The sequence below is a fragment of the Taudactylus pleione genome, unplaced genomic scaffold, assembly GCF_031769625.1.
Source record: "Taudactylus pleione unplaced genomic scaffold, aTauple2 ptg000495l, whole genome shotgun sequence".
Classification (NCBI taxonomy): Eukaryota; Metazoa; Chordata; class Amphibia; order Anura; family Myobatrachidae; genus Taudactylus; species Taudactylus pleione.
Window position 1 is genome coordinate 446,942 of NW_028284897.1, and position 20,657 is coordinate 467,598.

Below are 20,657 nucleotides of genomic sequence, written 5' to 3' on the forward strand. Positions count from 1 at the left end.
CCAGGCTCCAGCACAGTGACATGGCCACAACATCCAGATGGAAGATGTGATGTTCTCCAGGATAGACTGACATTCGGAATTTGTCTTCACATGGCTCTATTGGCTAGAGTTCAAGGTGACTGAGGACTACTTGCTTTTGGTTTGCAACACAAAATACATCTTTCCCTCCTTGTTCTTTCCTTTGTCTGTTCCCATCTGTTGTCCATGACTGTGTAATATATAGTGCATCCGGAAAGTGTTCACTTTTTCCACATTTTGTTATGTTACAGCCTCAATACAAAATGGAATAAATTCATTTTTGTCCTCAAAATTCTACACACAATACCCCATAATGACGTGTAAAAAGTATTGCAAATTTTAAAAAACAACAACTAAGAAATCACACATACAAAAGTATTCACAACCTTTGCTCAATACTTTGTTGATGCACCTTTGGCAGCAACTACAGCCTCAAGTCTTTTTGACTATGATGCCACAAGCTTGGCACGCCTATCTTTGGGCAGTTTCGCCCATTCCTTTTTGCAGCACCTTTCAAGCTTCATGAGGTTGAATGGGAAGCATCGGTGCACAGCCATTTTCAGATATCTCCAGAAATGTTCAATCGGATTCAAGTCTGGGCTCTGGCTGGGCCACTCAAGGACATTCTCAGAGTTGTCCTGAAGCCACTCCTTTGATATCTTGGCTGTGTGCTTAGGGCCGTTGTCCTGCTGAAAGATGAACCGTTGCCCCAGTCTGAGGTCAAGTGCTCTGGAGCAGGTTTTCATCCAGGATGTCTCTGTACATTGCTGCATTCATCTTTTCCTTTATCCTGACTAGTTTCCCAGTTCCTGCCACTGAAAAACATCCCCACAGCATGATGCTGCCACCACCATGCTTCACTGTAGGGATGGTATTGGCCTGGTGATGAGCGGTGCCTGGTTTGCTCCAAACATAATGCCTGGCATTCACACCAAAGAGTTCAATCTTGTCTCATGAGACCTGAGAATCCTTCAGGTGCATTTTGGCAAGCTCCAGGTTGGCTGCCATGTGCTTTAACTAAGGAGTGGCTTCCATCTAGCCACTCTAATATACAGACCTGATTGGTGGATTGCTGCAGAGATGGTTGTCCTTCTGGAAGGTTCTCCTCTCTCCACAGAGGAATGCTCTAGCTCTGACAGAGTGAGCATCGGGTTCTTGGTCATCTCCCTGACTAGGGACCCTCTTCCCCAATTGCTCAGTTTAGCGGCCAGCCAACTCTAGGTTCCGAACTTCTTCCATTTACGGATGATGGAGGCCACTGTGCTCATTGGGACCTTCAAAATCAGCAGATATTTTTCTGTACCCTTCCCCAGATTTGTGCCTCAAGACAATCCTGTCTCGGAGGTCTACAGACAATTCCTTAGACTTCATGTTTGGTTTGCGCTCTGACATGCACTGTCAAGTGTGGAAACTTAAATAGACAGGTGTATGCCTTTCAAAACCATGTCCAATCAACTGAATTTACCACAAGTGGATTCCAATTAAGCTGTAGGAACATCTCAAGGATGATCAATGGAAACAGGATGCACCTGAGCTCAATTTTGAGCTTCATGGCCGTGAATACTTATGTACATGTGATTTCTTAGTGTTTTTTTTTATTACATTTGCAAAAATCTCAAAAAAACTTTTTACACGTTGTCTTTATGGGGTATTGTGTGTAGAATTTTGAGGACAAAAATGAATTTATTGCATTTTGGAATAAGGCTGTAACATAACAAAATGTGGAAAAAGTGAAGCGTTGTGAATACTTTCCGGATGCACTATATATATATATATATATAGTTGTGTGGAAAATGTACCAATGTTTTGTCTACTGATGGTGCTGTGTATTGTCCATTCTGCTATTGCTGGTACTAAAAAACACAAAAGATTAGCCTAAAGATTTGAAGCATTTGGATTATTGAGTATAAGTATTGTGTATCATGTCTATCAGCTCAAGTTTTTATGTATTATTTGATGTGTAACCAGATCTGATTTCTCTGTAAAACATTTCCCATACTCAGAGCATGAAATTGGTATCTCACCTTTGTGACTTTTCTGATGTCTAACAAGATCTGATTTGTGTGTAAAACATTTCCCACACTCAGGACATAGAAATGGTTTATCACCTGTGTGACTTCTCTGATGTGTAACAAGATTTGATTTTCGTGTAAAACATTTCCCACACTGAGAGCATGTAAATTGTTTCTTCCCTGTGTGAGTTGTCTGATGTCTAATAAGATGTGATTTCTCTGTAAAACATTTCTTACACTCAGAGCATGGGAAAGGTTTCTCCCCTGTGTGATATCTTTGATGTCTAACAAGATCTGATTTTTCTGTAAAACATTTCTCACACTCAGAACATGGAAATGATTTCTCCCCTGTGTGAGTTCTATGATGTCTAATAAGACTTGATTTTGTTTTAAGACATTTCAAACACTCAGAACATGGAAAAGGCTTCTCACCTGTGTGACTTCTCTGATGTTTAACAAGATGTGATTTCCGTGCAAACCATTTCTCACACTCAGAACATGGAAATGGCTTCTCACCTGTGTGACTTCTCTGATGTTTAACAAGATGTGATTTCTGTATAAACAATTTCCCACACTCAGAGCATGGAAATGGCTTAACACCAGTGTGACATCTTTGATGTTTAACAAGATCTGATTTAGCTGTAAAACATTTCTCACACTCAGAGCAAGAAATTGGTTTCTCTCCTGTATGAGTTCTCTTATGTGTAATAAGACATGATTTTGCAGTAAAACATTTCCCACACTCAGAGCATGTAAATGGTTTCTCACCTGTGTGACATCTTTGATGTATAATAAGATTTGATTTGTCTGTAAAACATTTCTCACACTCAGAGCATGATATTGGTTTCTCTCCTGTGTGAGTTCTATGATGCTTAATAAGCCTTGATTTTGTTGTAAAACATTTCCCGCACTCAGAGCATGAAAATGGTTTCTCACCTGTGTGACATATCTGATGTATAACAAGATGTGCTTTTCGTGCAAAACATTTCTCACACTCAGAACATGGAAATGGCCTCTCACCTGTGTGAATTCTCTGATGTGTAACAAGAAGTGATTTCTGTGTAAAACATTTCCCACACTCAGAGCATGAAAATGGGTTCTCACCTGTGTGACTTCTCTGATGTATAACAAGATGTGATTTCCTTGTGAAACACTTCCCACAATCAGAACAGAGACACTTTTTATCACCTTTGTGAGCTGTACTGTGTGTAGCAATATTAGAGGTATCAGGGGAACATTCCTTATGATTACAGGGACCAGATGATATATCTGCACTGTGAGGTACTGGATGCAAATTTAGAGTAATGGGGATGTCTCCTGTAGAACCCTGTGTGACATTATCTTCTGTTTTAAAATGTGGACACGAATTAAGATCTCCCTCTGAGGTATTCTTGATTGTGCGTCCATCTGTTGGAAATAACATAAATGGCATAGAAATAGAGTTATTTCCAGTTTATTTTAACTAGGAACAAATCTTCCTATTATTTAAGTTCTCAATGTTTAGTGGTTTTGTTTCTTTATCCAGAGTACAAGTAATTATGATACATTTACAAAAAATTACTTTTGTCTTAAAATATGAAGATAACCACAGCTGTGATAGCCCTCGTCAGTTGGCATTGGGTATTTCATGGACTGTACGTTTGTGCAGCATACACTGTGGGTGGGGGGTATAGACAGCACATAAGGGGATGTATAGTAGTAATGTGCAGCATATACTGTGGGGAGGGGTATAGACAGCACATAAGGGGGTGTATAGTAGTAATGTGCAGCATATACTGTGGGTGAGGGGTATAGACAGCACATAAGGGGGTGTATAGTAGTACTGTGCAGCATATACTGTGGGGAGGGGTATAGACAGCACATAAGGGGGTGTATAGTAGTAATGTGCAGCATATACTGTGGGTGAGGGGTATAGACAGCACATAAGGGGGAGTATAGTAGTAATGTGCAGCATATACTGTGGGTGAGGGGTATAGACAGCACATAAGGGGTGTATAGTAGTACTGTGCAGCATACACTGTGGGTGAGGGGTATAGACAGCACATAAGGGGGTGTATAGTAGTAATGTGCAGCATATACTGTGGGTGAGGGGTATAGACAGCACATAAGGGGGTGTATAGTAGTACTGTGCAGCATACACTGTGGGTGAGGGGTATAGACAGCACATAAGGGGGTGTATAGTAGTAATGTGCAGCATATACTGTAGGTGAGGGGTATAGACAGCACATAAGGGGTGTATAGTAGTAATGTGCAGCATATACTGTGGGTGAGGGATATAGACAGCACATAAGGGGTGTATAGTAGTAATGTGCAGCATATACTGTGGGTGAGGGATATAGACAGCACATAAGGGGGTGTATAGTAGTAATGTGCAGCATATACTGTGGGTGAGGGGTATAGACAGCACATAAGGGGGTGTATAGTAGTAATGTGCAGCATATACTGTTGGTGAGGGGTATATACAGCACATAAGGGGGTGTATAGTAGTAATGTGCAGCATATACTGTGGGTGAGGGATATAGACAGCACATAAGGGGTGTATAGTAGTAATGTGCAGCATATACTGTGGGTGAGGGGTATAGACAGCACATAAGGGGGTGTATAGTAGTAATGTGCAGCATATACTGTGGGTGAGGGGTATAGACAGCACATAAGGGGTGTATAGTAGTAATGAGCAGCATATACTTTGGGTGAGGGGTATAGACAGCACATAAGGGGGTGTATAGTAGTACTGTGCAGCATATACTGTTGGTGAGGGGTATATACAGCACATAAGGGGGTGTATAGTAGTAATATGCAGCATATACTGTAGGTGAGGGGTATAGACAGCACATAAGTGGGTGTATAGTAGTAATGTGCAGCATATATTGTAGGTAAGGGGTATAAGCAGCACGTAAGGGGGTGTATGGTAGTACTGTCCAGCATATACTGTGGGTGAGGGATATAGACAGCACATAAGGGGGTGTATAGTAGTACTGTGCAGCATATACTGTTGGTGAGGGGTATATACAGCACATAAGGGGGTGTATAGTAGTAATATGCAGCATATACTGTAGGTGAGGGGTATAGACAGCACATAATGGGATGTATAGTAGTACTGTGCAGCATATACTGTTGGTGAGGGGTATAGGCAGCACATAAGGGGGTGTATAGTAGTAATGTGCAGCATATATTGTAGGTAAGGGGTATAAGCAGCACGTAAGGGGGTGTATGGTAGTACTGTCCAGCAAATAATGTGGGTGAAAGGTATAGACAGCACATAAGGGGTGTATAGTAGTAATGTGCAGCATATACTGTGGGTGAGGGGTATAGACAGCACATAAGGGGGTGTATAGTAGTAATGTGCAGCATATACTGTGGGTGAGGGGTATAGACAGCACATACAGGGTGTATAGTAGTAATGTGCAGCATATACAGTGGGTGAGGGGTATAGACAGCACATAAGGGGTGTATAGTAGTAATGTGCAGCATACACTGTGGGTGAGGGGTATAGACAGCACATAAGGGGCGTATGGTAGTAATGTGCAGCATATACAGTGGGTGAGGGGTATAGACAGCACATAAGGGGGTGCATAGCAGTAATGTGCAGCATATACTGTGGGTGAGGGGTATAGGCAGCACATAAGGGGGTGTATAGTAGTACTGTTCAGCATACACTGTGGGTGAGGGGTATAGACAGCACATAAGGGGGTGTATAGTAGTAATGTACAGCATATACTGTGGGTGAAAGGTATAGACAGCACATAAGGGGTGTATAGTAGTAATGTGCAGCTTATACTGTGGGTGAGGGGTATAGACAGCACATAATGGGGTGTATAGTAGTAATGTGCAGCATATACTGTGGGTGAGGGGTATAGACAGCACATAAGGGGGTGTAGAGTAGTAATGTGTACAATTAGGCTGTCATGTTGTGTATATGTTACATTATCATTATCAGGTGACATATGAAAGGTATCTGAGTCCCATTGTTCTATCCTAGTAACTCTCAGAGACTAAGGCACTCACACCACAGGGGGTAACTAGTAATCAGGGGGAGTGTACATCACACCAAGCCCCCCTGCAGGGATACCCAATACCAGGACACACACTAATGAGTTACCTGCACAGGGGTGTACCCCTACATTGTGGGCCCTGAGCTGTATTACAAGGAAAGGACAGGAGGGGGTTGGGGCTCAGTACTGTGTACCGTCCTCTGGGGTGCGGAGTTTAGGCTCCTACAAGGAGATATTGGAGAGCGGAGCTTTGTCTCATTCCAGCAGGACAGTATTACAGGATGGTACAGTGGGAAGAAGTCCCGGCCTTGGCGGTTTTAGGCTGCTGGACTAGGGATCCCCTCATAATTCTGCAGAACATTGCACCTGATAGCTGTTTCACTGGATGGACATACAGGAGGTGATTGCAGTGACTGATATCCGTCAGCACTTGAGGTGTGGGCTGCTGCCCTGTCCAAGGTACACTGTGTGGGTAACATCTGATCAAAGGGACTGGTGATCAACATGGCGACTGCTTTAGGTACCACTTAGTGGGATGTACTGTATTGTATTACTACCATAACACACAATAAAGTGTTGACTTCTAAAATGTGTAAATGATAGATAACAGGAGTATATAGGGGCTGATGGCTCCTGATGTATGAGATACACCAGAGAGTGTGGGGAGGAGACTGGTCAGATCTCTGGGCTGGTAACACACAGTGACATGATGTGAGGGGGAGAACAGGAGTATAATAGGGGCTGATGGCTCCTGATGTATGAGATACACCAGAGAGTGTGGGGAGGAGACTGGTCAGATCTCTGGGCTGGTAACACACAGTGACATGATGTGAGGGGGAGAGCAGGAATATAATAGGGGCTGATGGCTCCTGATGTATGAGATACACCAGAGAGTGTGGGGAGGAGACTGGTCAGATCTCTGGGCTGGTAACACACAGTGACATGATGTGAGGAGGAGAGCAGGAGTATAATAGGGGCTGATGGCTCCTGATGTATGAGATACACAAGATAGTGTGGGGAGGAGACTGGTCATATCTCTGGGCTGGTAACAGTGACATGATGTGTGGAGGAGAGCAGGAGTATAATAGGGGCTGATGGTTCCTGATATATAAGATACACCAGAGAGTGTGGGGAGGAGACTGGTCAGATCTCTGGGCTGGTAACACACAGTGACATGATGTGAGGGGGGAGAGCAGGAGCATAAAAGGGGCTGATTGCTTTTGACTCCGCAACTGGGCAGATACATATTCCTTAATAGTTTGTACTGACAGAGGAGGGTGTAGGATAAGAAATTGTTGTAGTGATTGAGCAAGGAAAATATGTGACAGTTTTCTGTAATAAGTGTTTTTCCTCACCTGTGCTATTATCTGTAGGGATTTCCTCATCCTTACACTGCTGATCACCCCATATAAACGTCTCTTCTTCTCCCTCTATATATTCTGCCTTCATATCAGTCACATACTTCTCTTCTCCTCCCTCTGTATCTTCTGCCTTTAAATCAGTCACATATGTCTCTTCTTCTCCCTCTATATTTTCTGCCTTTATATCAGTCACATACGTCTCTTCTACTCCCTCTATATCTTCTGCCTTCATATCAGTCACATACGTCTCTTCTTCTCCCTCTATATCTTCTGCCTTTATATCAGTCACAGATGTCTCTTCTTCTCCCTCTATATCTTCTACCTTTATATTAGCCAGACTTTCACCCTGTTACCCACAAAACAAGAAAACAGTTAAAAAATGTCAGATTTAATTAATTCACATTAAGTAAAAGAATTCTAGTTAATAATACACACAGTTTCTATACAGACCATATAGTGACAGTCACTTTGGTATATTGGCGAGAAGACCCTAAATCCCACCTACCTGATGCCCCTGTGGGGTCCTGTGATTCTGATCTGTACACTCCTGTGAATAAAGAGGACGGGGACATCTCTCTGGGGTATTTCTGTTACTGGATCCATCTGTAGGAGACACACAGTGACTGAGTACATTGTATATATGTGATTATCAGGTGATGTGTATATATAGGGGGCCCCCATACCTGCTCTCCCCTGTATAATATGAGATATGGTAAGAACTTACCCTTGTTATCTCTATTTCTACGAAGTCCATAGGGTTCCACAGGATACCTTGGGGTATAGGTGATGACGTCAGGCATCGGGCACCATAGAGTTAAGTTTTCAGTCCTCCCAGGATGCACTAGGGTCCCCCTCCTATACCCCACCCCCGAGCCAAGGCATCTCAGTTAGTTACCAAGCCATAGGCCGGAGGAGGAGAAGGAAGAGAGAGAACAAAGATCTGGATACACACAAGAATCACATTCTCACTAAAGGGAGACGGAAAAACCGGTGATCAGAGCAAAGCCCATCTGCAGCACAGGTGCGACAGGGCGGGAGTCCTGTGGAACCCTATGGACTTCGTAGAAATAGAGATAACAAGGGTAAGTTCTTACCATATCTCATATTTTCTACTTCAGAGTCCATAGGGTATCCACAGGATACCTTGGGGATGTCCCAAAGCAGTATCCTTTAAGGGTGGGGACGCTCCTGTGCTGAAAGGAGAATCCGCCGCCCGAAGGAAGCATCCTGAGAGGCGAAGGTGTCAAACCTGTAATACCTCACGAAGGTATGGACAGAGGACCACGTAGCAGCCTTGCAGATCTGGACTGCAGAGGCACCACGTCGAGCTGCCCACGAAGGACCCACAGACCTAGTGGAATGAGCCTTCACAGAAGGAGGAACCGGCAGGCCTACATGAAGATAAGCTTCAGAAATAGCCATACGGCTCCAGGCTGCCAAAGTTTGCTTTGAAGCAGGCCAACCCTTTTTACGGAAGCCATAGAGGACAAACAAGTCGTCCGACTTCCTAAACGAAGAAGTGCGGTCAACATAAGTCCTTAAGGCCCGCACAACATCCAAAGTGGCCTCACCCACTGAAAGGCCAGGTGAGTTAAAGGCCGGAACAACTATTTCCTCGTTAATATGAAACTGGGAAACAACTTTGGGAAGAAATTCAGGACGATTGCGCAGCACTGCCCTGTTCCCATGAAAAATCAAGAAAGGGGGTCTACAAGAGAGAGCCCCTAAATCAGAAACACGTCTGGCCGAAGCTATGGCCAGAAGGAAAACAGTCTTAGCTGTTAGCCATTTAAGATCCACTGAGCCCAGTGGTTCAAACGGCGGTCCTTGGAGAGCCCTCAGGACCACAATCAAGTCCCAAGGCGCCACAGGTGGAACAAAAGGCGGCTGAATACGCAGAACGCCCTGCATAAAGGTGCGTACATCTGGGATTGCAGCAATCCTACGGTGAAACCAGACAGACAGGGCAGAAACCTGCACCTTCAAAGAAGCAAGGCGAAGCCCATGGTCCAGTCCCGCCTGTAGGAAAGCGAGTACCCGAGACAGACGAAACTCCCGTTGTGCATAACCTCTCGGTCGACACCACTGGAAGAACGTATGCCACACGCGATGGTATATTCTCGCGGAAGACGGTTTCCGAGCTCTTAGCATGGTCCGCACTACAGAGCTGGAAAACCCCCTGGACCTAAACATGGCCGTCTCAACAGCCACGCCGTCAAAGACAGCAGAGTCAGGTCCGGGTGACGACAAGGACCCTGTGACAGAAGGTCCGGACGTAGCAGCAACCGCAGAGGACTGTCCACGGACAGACCCTGAAGATCTGAGAACCAGTGCCGTCTGGGCCATGCGGGAGCTATCAACAGAAGCGTCCCTCCTTCCTGTTTGAATTTCCGGATTACCCGTGGAAGAAGGGAAACCGGAGGAAAGAGATAAGCAAACCGGAACGTCCACCGGACGGACAGAGCATCCACCAGAGACGCCCCTTCGTCTCTTGTGCGAGACCCGTACACCGGCAACTTGTTGTTGTGCCGGGACGCCATGAGGTCGATCTCCGGAAGACCCCACCTGTCCACCAGCAGTTGAAAAACGTCCGGGTGCAGGGACCACTCCCCCGGATGAACGTCCTGGCGACTGAGAAAGTCGGCCTCCCAGTTTAGCACTCCCGGGATGAAGACCGCTGATATGGCCGGAAGATTGCGCTCCCCCCATACCAGGATAGACACCTCTACGAGAGCCGCCCGACTTCGGGTTCCTCCTTGCCGGTTTATGTAGGCCACGGTGGTAGCGTTGTCCGACTGGACCAGCACTGGGCGACCCTGGAGAACCCGATGTGCCTGCTGGAGAGCATTGAAAACCGCTCGGAGTTCCAAGATGGTTATTGGAAGATCCGCTTCCGCCGGAGTCCACCTGCCCTGGAACAACTGTGGACCCGAAACTGCTCCCCAGCCCCGAAGACTGGCGTCCGTTGTCAATAGGACCCAATTCGCCACCCAGAACGGACGACCCCTGTTGAGATGGGTCGTCTGCAACCACCAGGCAAGGGACAGGCGAACCTCCGGAGTGAGCACTATCGACTGGAATTTCAGAGACTGAGGCAGTCCATTCCATTTGGACAGGATCAGGTGCTGCAGAGGTCTTGAGTGAAACTGGGCATATTCCACCATGTCGAATACCAACACCATGGAGCCCAGTAACCTCATCGCCGAGTGCAGAGACACCCGGCGGCTCTGCAGACAAATGCGTACCCTCGACTGTAAGGCAGCGATCTTTTCCCCCGTCACAAAGATCCTTTGCTGTCCCGAGTCCAATAAGGCTCCAAGGTGCAGAATCCGCTGAGACGGGATCAGGGTGGACTTCTGCCAGTTTATCAACCAGCCGTGTCGTTGCAGTAGTGTAATGGTCAGGTCCAAGTGTCGGAGAAGGAGCTCCGGAGATCCTGCCACTAAGAGAAGGTCGTCCAAGTACGGCAACATGCGGACCCCCTGCAGCCGCAGGGAAGCTGCCATGACCGCCATCACCTTGGTGAAAACACGTGGTGCTGTCGCCAGGCCAAAAGATAACGCCCGGAACTGGAAGTGGTCGCTGCGGATTGCAAACCTGAGGAACTGCTGATGGCGCAAAAGAATAGGGACATGCAGGTAAGCGTCCTGTATGTCCAATGACACCATGTAGTCCCCAGGTTCCAGCGCCAGAATGATGGACCGTAGGGTCTCCATCCGAAACTTCGGTACCCGCAAAGATTTGTTGAGAGCTTTGGGGTTGAGAATCGGACAAAATGACCCATTGGGTTTCTGCACCAAAAAGAGATTGGAATAGAAACCCTGGCCCCTCTGGGATAATAGGCACTATAACTCCAGCCTGGAGCATAGCGTGCAAAACCTTCCGCAGCTCCGTGGCTTTGTTCCGGTCTGATGGTAGACCTGTGGTGAAGAATCGAGCAGGGGGTCTGTGCCGGAAGGAGAGGGCATACCCGTGTGAGACCACCTCGAGAACCCAAGTGTCTGTCGTGGTGACCGACCAACACAGGGCGAACTGCAGCAGACGGCCTCCCACTTTGGGATCCCCCAAAGGGAGGCCCGGACCGTCAGGCCGCAGGCTTGTCATCTGGCTTAGGGGCCGGACGTCTGGTACTCCAGGCCTGCTTCCGGGGCTTGGACGATTTTTTGGGGCCAGCCTGACGGGGAAAAGACTGGCCTTATAGGGCCTACCCTGGGCCCTGTAAGGCCGAAAGGACGATGTACCTGAACCAGAAGGAACAGCAGCCGACTGGAGACATGCTGATTTAGCTGCCGCCAGCGTGGCTATAATCTTGTCCAGGTCCGGACCAAAGAGAACCTCTCCGTTAAAAGGCAATGCCTCCAAACCCTTTTTGGAATCAGCATCCGCCTTCCAGGATCGCAACCACAAAGTGCGACGAGCAGCCACCGCTGCCGAAGAAATTCGAGACGCCAGGGTACTAATATCTAAGACCGCTTCGTTGATATAAGTGGCCGAATCCCGGAGATTGCCTATCAACTCTGCCTGCTCAGCCGAACAGTCGGGATCGAAGGACGCCTCCAACTTATCAGCCCAGCGCTCCATAGCTCTGGCGACCCAGCAAATGGCCATAGCTGGCCGTGCTGCCCCCCCTGCAAGGGAATAGACGGACTTCAGGCAGATCTCTACCTTGCGGTCCGTAGCATCCTTAAGGGAGGACATGGATGGCATGGGTAACATGGCACTACGGACAAGGCGTGTCACATGAGAATCCACCTGTGGAGGTGATTCCCACTTAGCAAAATAATTGTCCGCAAACGGATATGCCACTGCTAAACGCATTTGAGGCTGATATCGTTTGCCTGGCTGTTTCCACGCTTCCTCTAGGTGGTCAACTAATTGTCCCGAAAGAGGAAACACTGTGGCATCTCCTTTAACCTCCTTGAAAAAGGCGTATTTGGACTTAGATACCGGAGGTTCCTCATCCTCAATAACTAAAGCAGTCCGGACTGCACGAATAAGGCCAGGTATATACACCTTAGACTTAGCGTCCGACTCTTTAGGACGGGGAGGTTCCTGGTCAGAAAGATCCAGAATCTCCCCATCATCGGACGTCCCATCGTCATCCTCATAAGGAGCGGACTGAGACGCCACCGGCCGCTTATGGGGCCGCATCACAGACTCCCCCTGCAACACGTCTGACAACTGCTGTACAGAGCTTGTTAACGAATTAACCCACGCAGGCTCATGAGAGACCTGAGGAGGGGAAATAAGGAGACCGTGGGGTACCATTAATTGTCTCGGGAAACCCTGCATGGGTGACGACACCACTGACTGCTGGGACAATCCCATCTGAGTGAATGGAGGCTGCGGAGCTAACTGGCCCACGAGGGTTGTAAGCGCCTTGGCGAAACAAGCCCAGGGCGGCTCCTGTACCGGTGCTGTGACCGTAATAGGTCGCGCCAATAAATAACACGGACGGCATAGACCTTCCGCGCTACCCTCCCCCTCCGCTATAGGTGCCTTGCACGTAGCACACCGAAGCTGTACAGGGAAATCACTCTCAGACATAATGGTAAATATGTGACCCCTCTCAACAATACCTGTTCGTATAGTGAGAGACCACCCTGCAGCACCGCACCACAAGGGCTTTAGCAGAAAGACAGGGACAGTAATAAGGCTGACAGTAATAGAAGAAAAGTACAGGCAGCAGCGCTAGCACAGTCACATACAATGCAAAGAAAAATCAATTCCTGCACTATCAGCTCTTATTCTCAACTACCTAGACACAGAGTCTGGTAGGACAATAGCGCTGCATACACAGACCTGTACCAAATCGGAGGAGAGGTATGCGGGGGGACCCAGACCACGATGCCTCTGATTCCAGGCTTCCAGCAGCGTTCACCATGCGGTTGTGAAGATGGCCGCCGAGGAGCTTAGAGGAGGCTGGCCTGGGGGAGGAGCGCTGCCACAGGGCCAGTCGGCGTGTGCAGAGAGGGCTGTGTGCAGCGGAGGAGGCGCCGGCTGTGAGACAGGGAAGGCGCGCTCCCCTGGCATGCATTTAACCCCCGGGACGCCGCAGCGCTACCGCTCTGCTGCGGTCTGCTGTCCCAGGGGGTAGTGGAAGCGCAGGTTATATACCTGGCTCCACGCTGCAGCCAGTCCCCAGGGAGCCACCGCGGGACCCCGCTGCTTACCTTGGGGTCCCCCTTGATTCCGGCCATGGTGCTGAACATCTGGGGTCACCGCTAGCTGTGACCCCAGATGCTTACCAGCATCCCCGGATCGGTATCGGCGTTCTGGTACCGGCGGGGGTGTAGGGAAGACAGCATGGACGTCAGGACTGACTGTCCATGCTGTACTTCCAGATGTGCAGCCACAGCTGCTTGAAGAAAACTTCAGGGACTCTTCTTAGCCCCCACTCCAACAGGTGCACCCGACTCCGGCCGGGCACCAAACTAAACTGAGATGCCTTGGCTCTTGGGCGGGGTATAGGAGGGGGACCCTAGTGCATCCTGGGAGGACTGAAAACTTAACTCTATGGTGCCGGATGCCTGACGTCATCACCTATACCCCAAGGTATCCTTTGGATACCCTATGGACCCTGAAGTAGAAAATAAATGACGGTCTCCTCTTACCCAGTGATGCGAGAGGCCGGTGATTCTCCATCATTACATCCTTGTACAGACCCCTGTGTTCCTCTATATGCTCCCCCTCCTGCACGGAGACATAGACAGTGACATCCTGACAACTTATAGGAACCTGACACACACAATGGTACAGTCATCACCCAGACACATCCCCTGGTGTTACCGTATTCCCAGCAGTCACCGTATTCCCAGCAGTCACCTCTCCAGTCATCACCCAGACACATCCCCTGGTGTTACTGTATAATGTCCCATTCCCAGCAGTTACCTCTCCAGTAATCACCCAGACACATCCCCTGGTGTTACTGTATAATGTCCCATTCCCAGCAGTCACCTCTCCAGTCATCACCCAGACACATCCCCTGGTGTTACTGTATAATGTCCCATTCCCAGCAGTCACCTCCCCAGTCATCACCCAGACACATTCCCTGGTGTTACTGTATAATGTCCCATTCCCAGCAGTCACCTCTCCAGTCATCACCCAGACACTTCCCCTGGTGTTACTGTATAATGTCCCATTCCCAGCAGTCACCTCTCCAGTCATCACCCAGACACATCCCCTGGTGTTACTGTATAGTGTCCCATTCCCAGCAGTCACCTCTCCAGTCAGCAGCTGAATGATCTTGTTGGTGAGTTCCAGGATCTTCTGGTCATTGTGTCTCTCATGTATCAGTGAGTGAGGTGGAGGCACCGTGATGTGGCTCTGGGTCCTGCTCAGTCCTCCTGACATATGGGGACGGCTGCTGGGAGTCTCACACTCACCGGATGTCTTCTTCACTACTGTGTAATCCTGTGTATTGGGAGAGATATCAATAAAAGGGTAAAATTATACTCATGTAGCAGTTTATTGTCATCAGTGCACAATATGCAAGAAAGGTCAGTCTTACAAATAAAACATTTACAGGGGTATTCAATATGGGAGCGAAAACATCGTTTTTGCGTTAATATCGGAGGTATGATGTCATTATCGCAGGTTTTACTTTTACACCGTATTCAATTTCAAAGACTTATCGCAGTTTTTAAAAGTCTTTGATAAAAAACGGCGATAACTTTTCACCATTGAATAGGTGTCGAAAAAAGTGCAGAATTGGGGTTTAGGGGTGCAGGCTTAAAAAAAATAGCCTGCACCCCTGGGAATGACATTTAAAAAAGAACTGTGTCAAAAAAAGTTTAAAATAAAAATAGGGACACCCCAAAAAATGAGTTTAAAAATTGGGGTGAAAAAAAAAAAATGGGAAAAAATTGTTTAACAATAGGGAAATAGGTTCAGGGCTATTCTGTAAGTATGCGGCAGGTGTATTCTAGAATAGATTATTAGCGGCAGATGTTTTCTAGAATAGGCTATTAGTGGCACGTGTATTCTAGAATAGGCTATTAGTGGCACGTGTATTCTAGAATAGATTATTAGCGGCAGGTGTATTCTAGAATAGATTATTAGCGGCAGGTGCACAATTGCAGAATTTTTAAAAACTAACTTTAGGGACATCAAAATATGCTAGTACCCATTTTCATGTACCCCAAATTTGATGGGACCACTTAAAAAAACGAAAAAAAATAACCTAAGTGCTCTTCTGCATCACTTCTTCAATGCCGGGAAAAAAAAACCTGCTGCGGCTATTTAAATCCCCGACTTTCATTTAAAGGCTAAAACGGGGGTACCCATAGTGATCCCCCATGTTTTTACAACTTTAGGGGGATCTTACAATTATTTTAAGGAAAAATTCGTAACTTTACGCAAATCCAACTTCGGAGGCTCCCGCTTTCGTTAATTTTATATTGAATACGGGGATAGGCGGGAGCGCGCCTGATACTTTAATGCAGGGAAAAACTCCGATATGAAACGTTAACTTCGACAGTGAAGTTAACGTTTCATATTGAATACTCCTTTTATTCTGTAACTGTATACTATATATAGGAAAGTGGACAGAATATAGCACATCTCCTGCCATCTTGATTTCAGTGATAGAAAAGAAACAAAACAAGATGCCGTGAGCAATGTGATATATCCCAGCTCCTGTGAGTACTGAGGCACTGATACTATATCTCTCTGTATTATTACTATAGATGTGACATCACTGTGACAATGGATGTGACATCACTGTGACACTCCAAGATCCCTTCAACTCCGCAGTCATGTCCCTGTCTTACAACTATAGATATAAATGATGTCACAGTGACACTCCCAGACTCTCTCACCTCCCCAGTCATGTCCCTGTATTATTACTATAGATATAAGCGATGTCACTGTGACACTCCCAGACTCTCTCACCTCCCCAGTCATGTCCCTGTATTATTACTATAGATATAAGTGATGTCACTGTGACACTCCCAGATCCCCTCACCTCCCCAGTCATGTCCCTGTATTATTACTATAGATATAAGTGATGTCACTGTGACACTCCCACATCCCCTCACCTCCCCAGTCATGTCCCTGTATTATTACTATAGATATAAGTGATGTCACTGTGACAATCCCAGACTCTCTCACCTCCCCAGTCATGTCCCTGTATTATTACTATAGATATAAGTGATGTCACTGTGACACTCCCAGATCCCCTCACCTCCCCAGTCATGTCCCTGTATTATTACTATAGATATAAGTGATGTCACTGTGACACTCCCAGACTCTCTCACCTCCCCAGTCATGTACCTGTATTATTACTATAGATATAAGTGATGTCACTGACACTCCCAGATCCCATCTCCCCAGTCATGTCCCTGTATTATTACTATTGATATAAGTGATGTCACTGTGACACTCACAGATCCCCTCAACTCTCAAGTCATGTCCCTGTAGTATTAATATAGGTAAAAGTGATGTCACTGTAACACCCCCAGATCCCCTTACCTCCCCAGTCATGTCCCTGTATTATTAATATAGGTAAAAGTGATGTCACTGTGACACTCCCAGGTCCTCTTTCCTCCCCAGTCATGTCCCTGTATTATTACTATAGATATAAGTGATGTCACTGTGACACCCCCAGATCCTCTCACATCCCCAGTCATGTCCCTGTATTATTACTATAGATATAAGTGATGTCACTGTGACACACCCAGATCCCCTCACCTCCCCAGTCATGTCCCTGTATTATTACTATAGATATAAGTGATGTCACTGTGGCACTCCCAGATCCCCTCACCTCCCCAGTCATGTCCCTGTATTATTACTATAGATATAAGTGAGGTCACTGTGACTTTCCTAGACCACCTCACCTCCCCAGTCAGCAGGTAGATGATCTCCAGTGTGAGATCTATTATTCTCTCAGTCATGTGACTCTTGTCCTTGTCCATCCTCAATGATTTATACAGGACTCTCACGGGAAGTTTAGTATGGACTCTCTGGTTCCTTACAGCTGAATTATATAGGAATATCAATATTATATACAATAAATATCAGAGTACAAGTCACATACTCAGGTAGGAAACACCATGTCACCAGTAAGCCCTCCTCCCCGAGCTATGGAGATCTGGTCAGTGTTTCTCAGATCCAGCTACATAAGGTACCTCAGACGCAGTCACACAATCCTTTGTTGCTGAAGAACCACCACAAATGGCGGCTGGGGGCTAGAATTAGCCAGCTAACAATTCTCTGCATTTCAGATCCAGAAATATAAAACGGCAAGGCCCCAGGCGCCTTGTTCCTCCCAGACACCTCTTTTATTCAAATTGCTCAACTTTCATTTTGTTACAAAGGGATGAATTAAAGAGAATTATTATTATTGCCTTTTGTTATATCATTCCAGAAAATTTTAGATTTTCATGTCCACAATCACATTAAGAGGAGAATTCAATTAGACCCGATATGCTTCTTTTTCATGAAAAATGGCTTATGGTGCTAACAAATACTTTTTGCGCAATCCTATTAAATGCGCTTTTCACAGGTGCGAATTCTACATAACATTTTTTGCGAATTAGCTATCACCTCCTAAGCAGTTAAAAAGTTGTGGAAAATACCTATATAAAGGTAAAAATGTCAGGACTTAGTTAAGAAACAATGGAACACCCTCCTTAAGGACTTATTTGGCAATATGAATTTTTTAAATAGTGTAACTTGCCCAATAATGACATGTTATTTTTGGAGTGATAAATTGCAAAGTGGAGGAAAATGGCATAATTGATGTGTACTGTACAGTCCCTTCTCCCCTATAGAATAATACCCATACCAGTGTGTGCTGGGAGCTGTGTCATTCCCCCTCATATATCACTGTACAGTCCTCTCCCCCTATATAATAATAACACCACATATCAGTGTGTGCTGGGAGCTCTGTTATTCCCCCTCATATATCACTGTACAGTCCCCTCTCCCCTATATAATAATAATACCACATATCAGTGTGTGCTGGGAGCTGTGTTATCCCCCCTCATATATCACTGTACAGTCCCCTTTCCCCGTATTTAATAATACCACATACCAGTGTGTGCTGGGAGCTGTGTTATCCCCCCTCATATATCAATGTACAGTCCTCTCCCCCTATATAATAATAACACCACATAGTGTGTGCTGGGAGCTCTGTTATTCCCCCTCATATATCACTGTACAGTCCCCTCTCCCCTATATAATAATAATACCACATATCAGTGTGTGCTGGGAGCTGTGTTATCCCCCCTCATATATCACTGTACAGTCCCCTTTCCCCGTATTTAATAATACCACATACCAGTGTGTGCTGGGAGCTGTGTTATCCCCCCTCATATATCAATGTACAGTCCTCTCCCCCTATATAATAATAACACCACATATCAGTGTGTGCTGGGAGCTCTGTTATTCCCCCTCATATATCACTGTACAGTCCCCTCTCCCCTATATAATAATAATACCACATATCAGTGTGTGCTGGGAGCTGTGTTATCCCCCCTCATATATCACTGTACAGTCCCCTTTCCCCGTATTTAATAATACCACATACCAGTGTGTGCTGGGAGCTGTGTTATCCCCCCTCATATATCAATGTACAGTCCTCTCCCCCTATATAATAATAATACCACATATCAGTGTGTGCTGGGAGCTGTGTTATCCCCCCTCATATATCACTGTACAGTCCCCTCTCCCCCTATATAATAATAATACCACATATCAGTGTGTGCTGGGAGCTGTGTTATTCCCCCTCATATATCACTGTACAGTCCCCTCTCCCCCTATATAATAATAATACCACATATCAGTGTGTGCTGGGAGCTGTGTTATTCCCCCTCATATATCACTGTACGGTCCCCTCTCCCCCTATATAATAATAATACCACATATCAGTGTGTGCTGGGAGCTGTGTTATTCCCCCTCATATATCACTGTACAGTCCCCTCTCCCCTATATAATAATAATATAATATATACAGGACACGTTACCTGGCTCCGGTTGTCAGGAATGTCTATGACAAAATGGCAGCTAGATCCCCTGTGGCCCCGCCCCCTCTGCTCTGTGACTAGTAGACTATAAGAATATGGCCGCCGGTCACCGTACATGAGGACATCATTACACTATACTTTTGTTACTCTAGTGATGAAGCTGTGAGCGGCAGGTGCAGGTGGCTTCTTAGTTACAGGACGTTCTTCCTACTGTGTGCCGCCTGATTGGCTACTTGCTTCTGCCAATCACCGCACTGAGGGGATTGAGCGGAGGGCGGGGCAGTTAGTTGCCATAGCTAGAAATATATCAGAGGAGCAACGTCCGGGGGACAGTCCCACTAGGGAAGAGTAGAGTAGGAAGAGGCATATAGCGGCCATTGTTGTGTCTGGCAGCAGGTAATGGTATTAACTATTATTATACCGGTAGAGCAAGCTATGGTACCTCATTAACATCATACAGGTAGGTTAGATTCCAGTGTTACATATACATACAGGTGGAGCAGACACCAGTGTCACATATGATAAAGGTGGAGCAGATGTGGTACTCCACAGCCTAGGAGTACCCTTATACTTATGTATATAAACAAGTGTTTGTTTCTGGTGATGCACAATGAATGTGTTATACCCCAGGGCAGGGGCAATAGTGTGCCTATGCCTCCAATGACTTTTCTAGTGAGGACAGGACCCTCACCCCATAGCCCCACTCCAGGGCTGCCTAAGGGGGAATCAGAGCACTGAGGGGCGGGCGGTGACTAGAACCTTCCAGCCAGTCAGGCTGCAGCGCGTGGGGCCGGCGGGAAAAGGAGCTGGCGCGCGCAGGGAGGAGGCAGAGGAGATAAATAGCCCCTCCCCCCAGCGGTTGGCGCGCTGTATGAGGAGACGGAGCAGGTGAGCGGGCTGGTTACATAATGCGCTGCTGAGGTGACCGGGGAGCGGCAGCTGTGACTCAGAGGTCCGGCTGTAGTAGGAACACAGAGCTGGGAGCTGAGTGTGACCGAGCACAGTCCCTCCTCCTCTTCTTGGGCGGCAGCCTGAGGCACGAACCTTCCCCCAGTGGGCGGGAGAAGAAGAGGCAAGCTGAGCTGCTGAGGAAAGGACATCGATGGTCGATGTTTTTCTTCCGATGTTTGTGTTTTTACCATTCAATGGCAGCATTCCGATGTTTACATTCGACGGTGGCTTCTTTTCTTTAATTCCTAAAAGCTCTTCCTCCCCTGGCTGCTGTGTCTCTGCCTCTGGTAATCTTCCTGGTTCATGCTGCTGGGAGCGTTGTAGGCTCTCGCTGCCTCAGACCTGGCCCTCTGTCCC

General features: G+C 46.8%; 2 protein-coding genes across 2 annotated transcripts in view; one reads left to right on the plus strand and one right to left on the minus strand.

Moving 5' to 3' along the window:
- LOC148502487 (uncharacterized) overlaps positions 1–20,657 on the plus strand; it is a 141,644-nt gene that overhangs the window by 104,744 nt on the left and 16,243 nt on the right. The window lies entirely within an intron of this gene.
- LOC148502489 (uncharacterized) lies at positions 1,733–19,363 on the minus strand. The gene is made up of 6 exons (XM_088449772.1): positions 19,350–19,363; positions 14,605–14,796; positions 13,998–14,076; positions 7,889–7,986; positions 7,378–7,729; positions 1,733–3,437 (listed from the first exon to the last, which is right to left on the minus strand). Exons 2-6 carry the CDS (start codon positions 14,734–14,736, stop codon positions 1,948–1,950), a joined length of 2,151 nt encoding a protein of 716 aa, XP_088305898.1. The 5' UTR covers positions 14,737–14,796; positions 19,350–19,363; the 3' UTR covers positions 1,733–1,947.

Bases quoted from the DNA above. Each gene is read 5' to 3' on its own strand.
- LOC148502489 (XM_088449772.1), bottom strand. From the start codon at position 14,736: ATGTCAGGAGGACTGAGCAGGACCCAGAGCCACATCACGGTGCCTCCA. The intron at 14,077-14,604 runs GTGACTGCTGGG...GTCTCCGTGCAG, and splicing joins TTCAGCTGCTGACTGGAGAG to GAGGGGGAGCATATAGAGGA. The intron at 3,438-7,377 runs GTGAGGAAAAAC...TATTTCCAACAG, and splicing joins CCCTACAGATAATAGCACAG to ATGGACGCACAATCAAGAAT.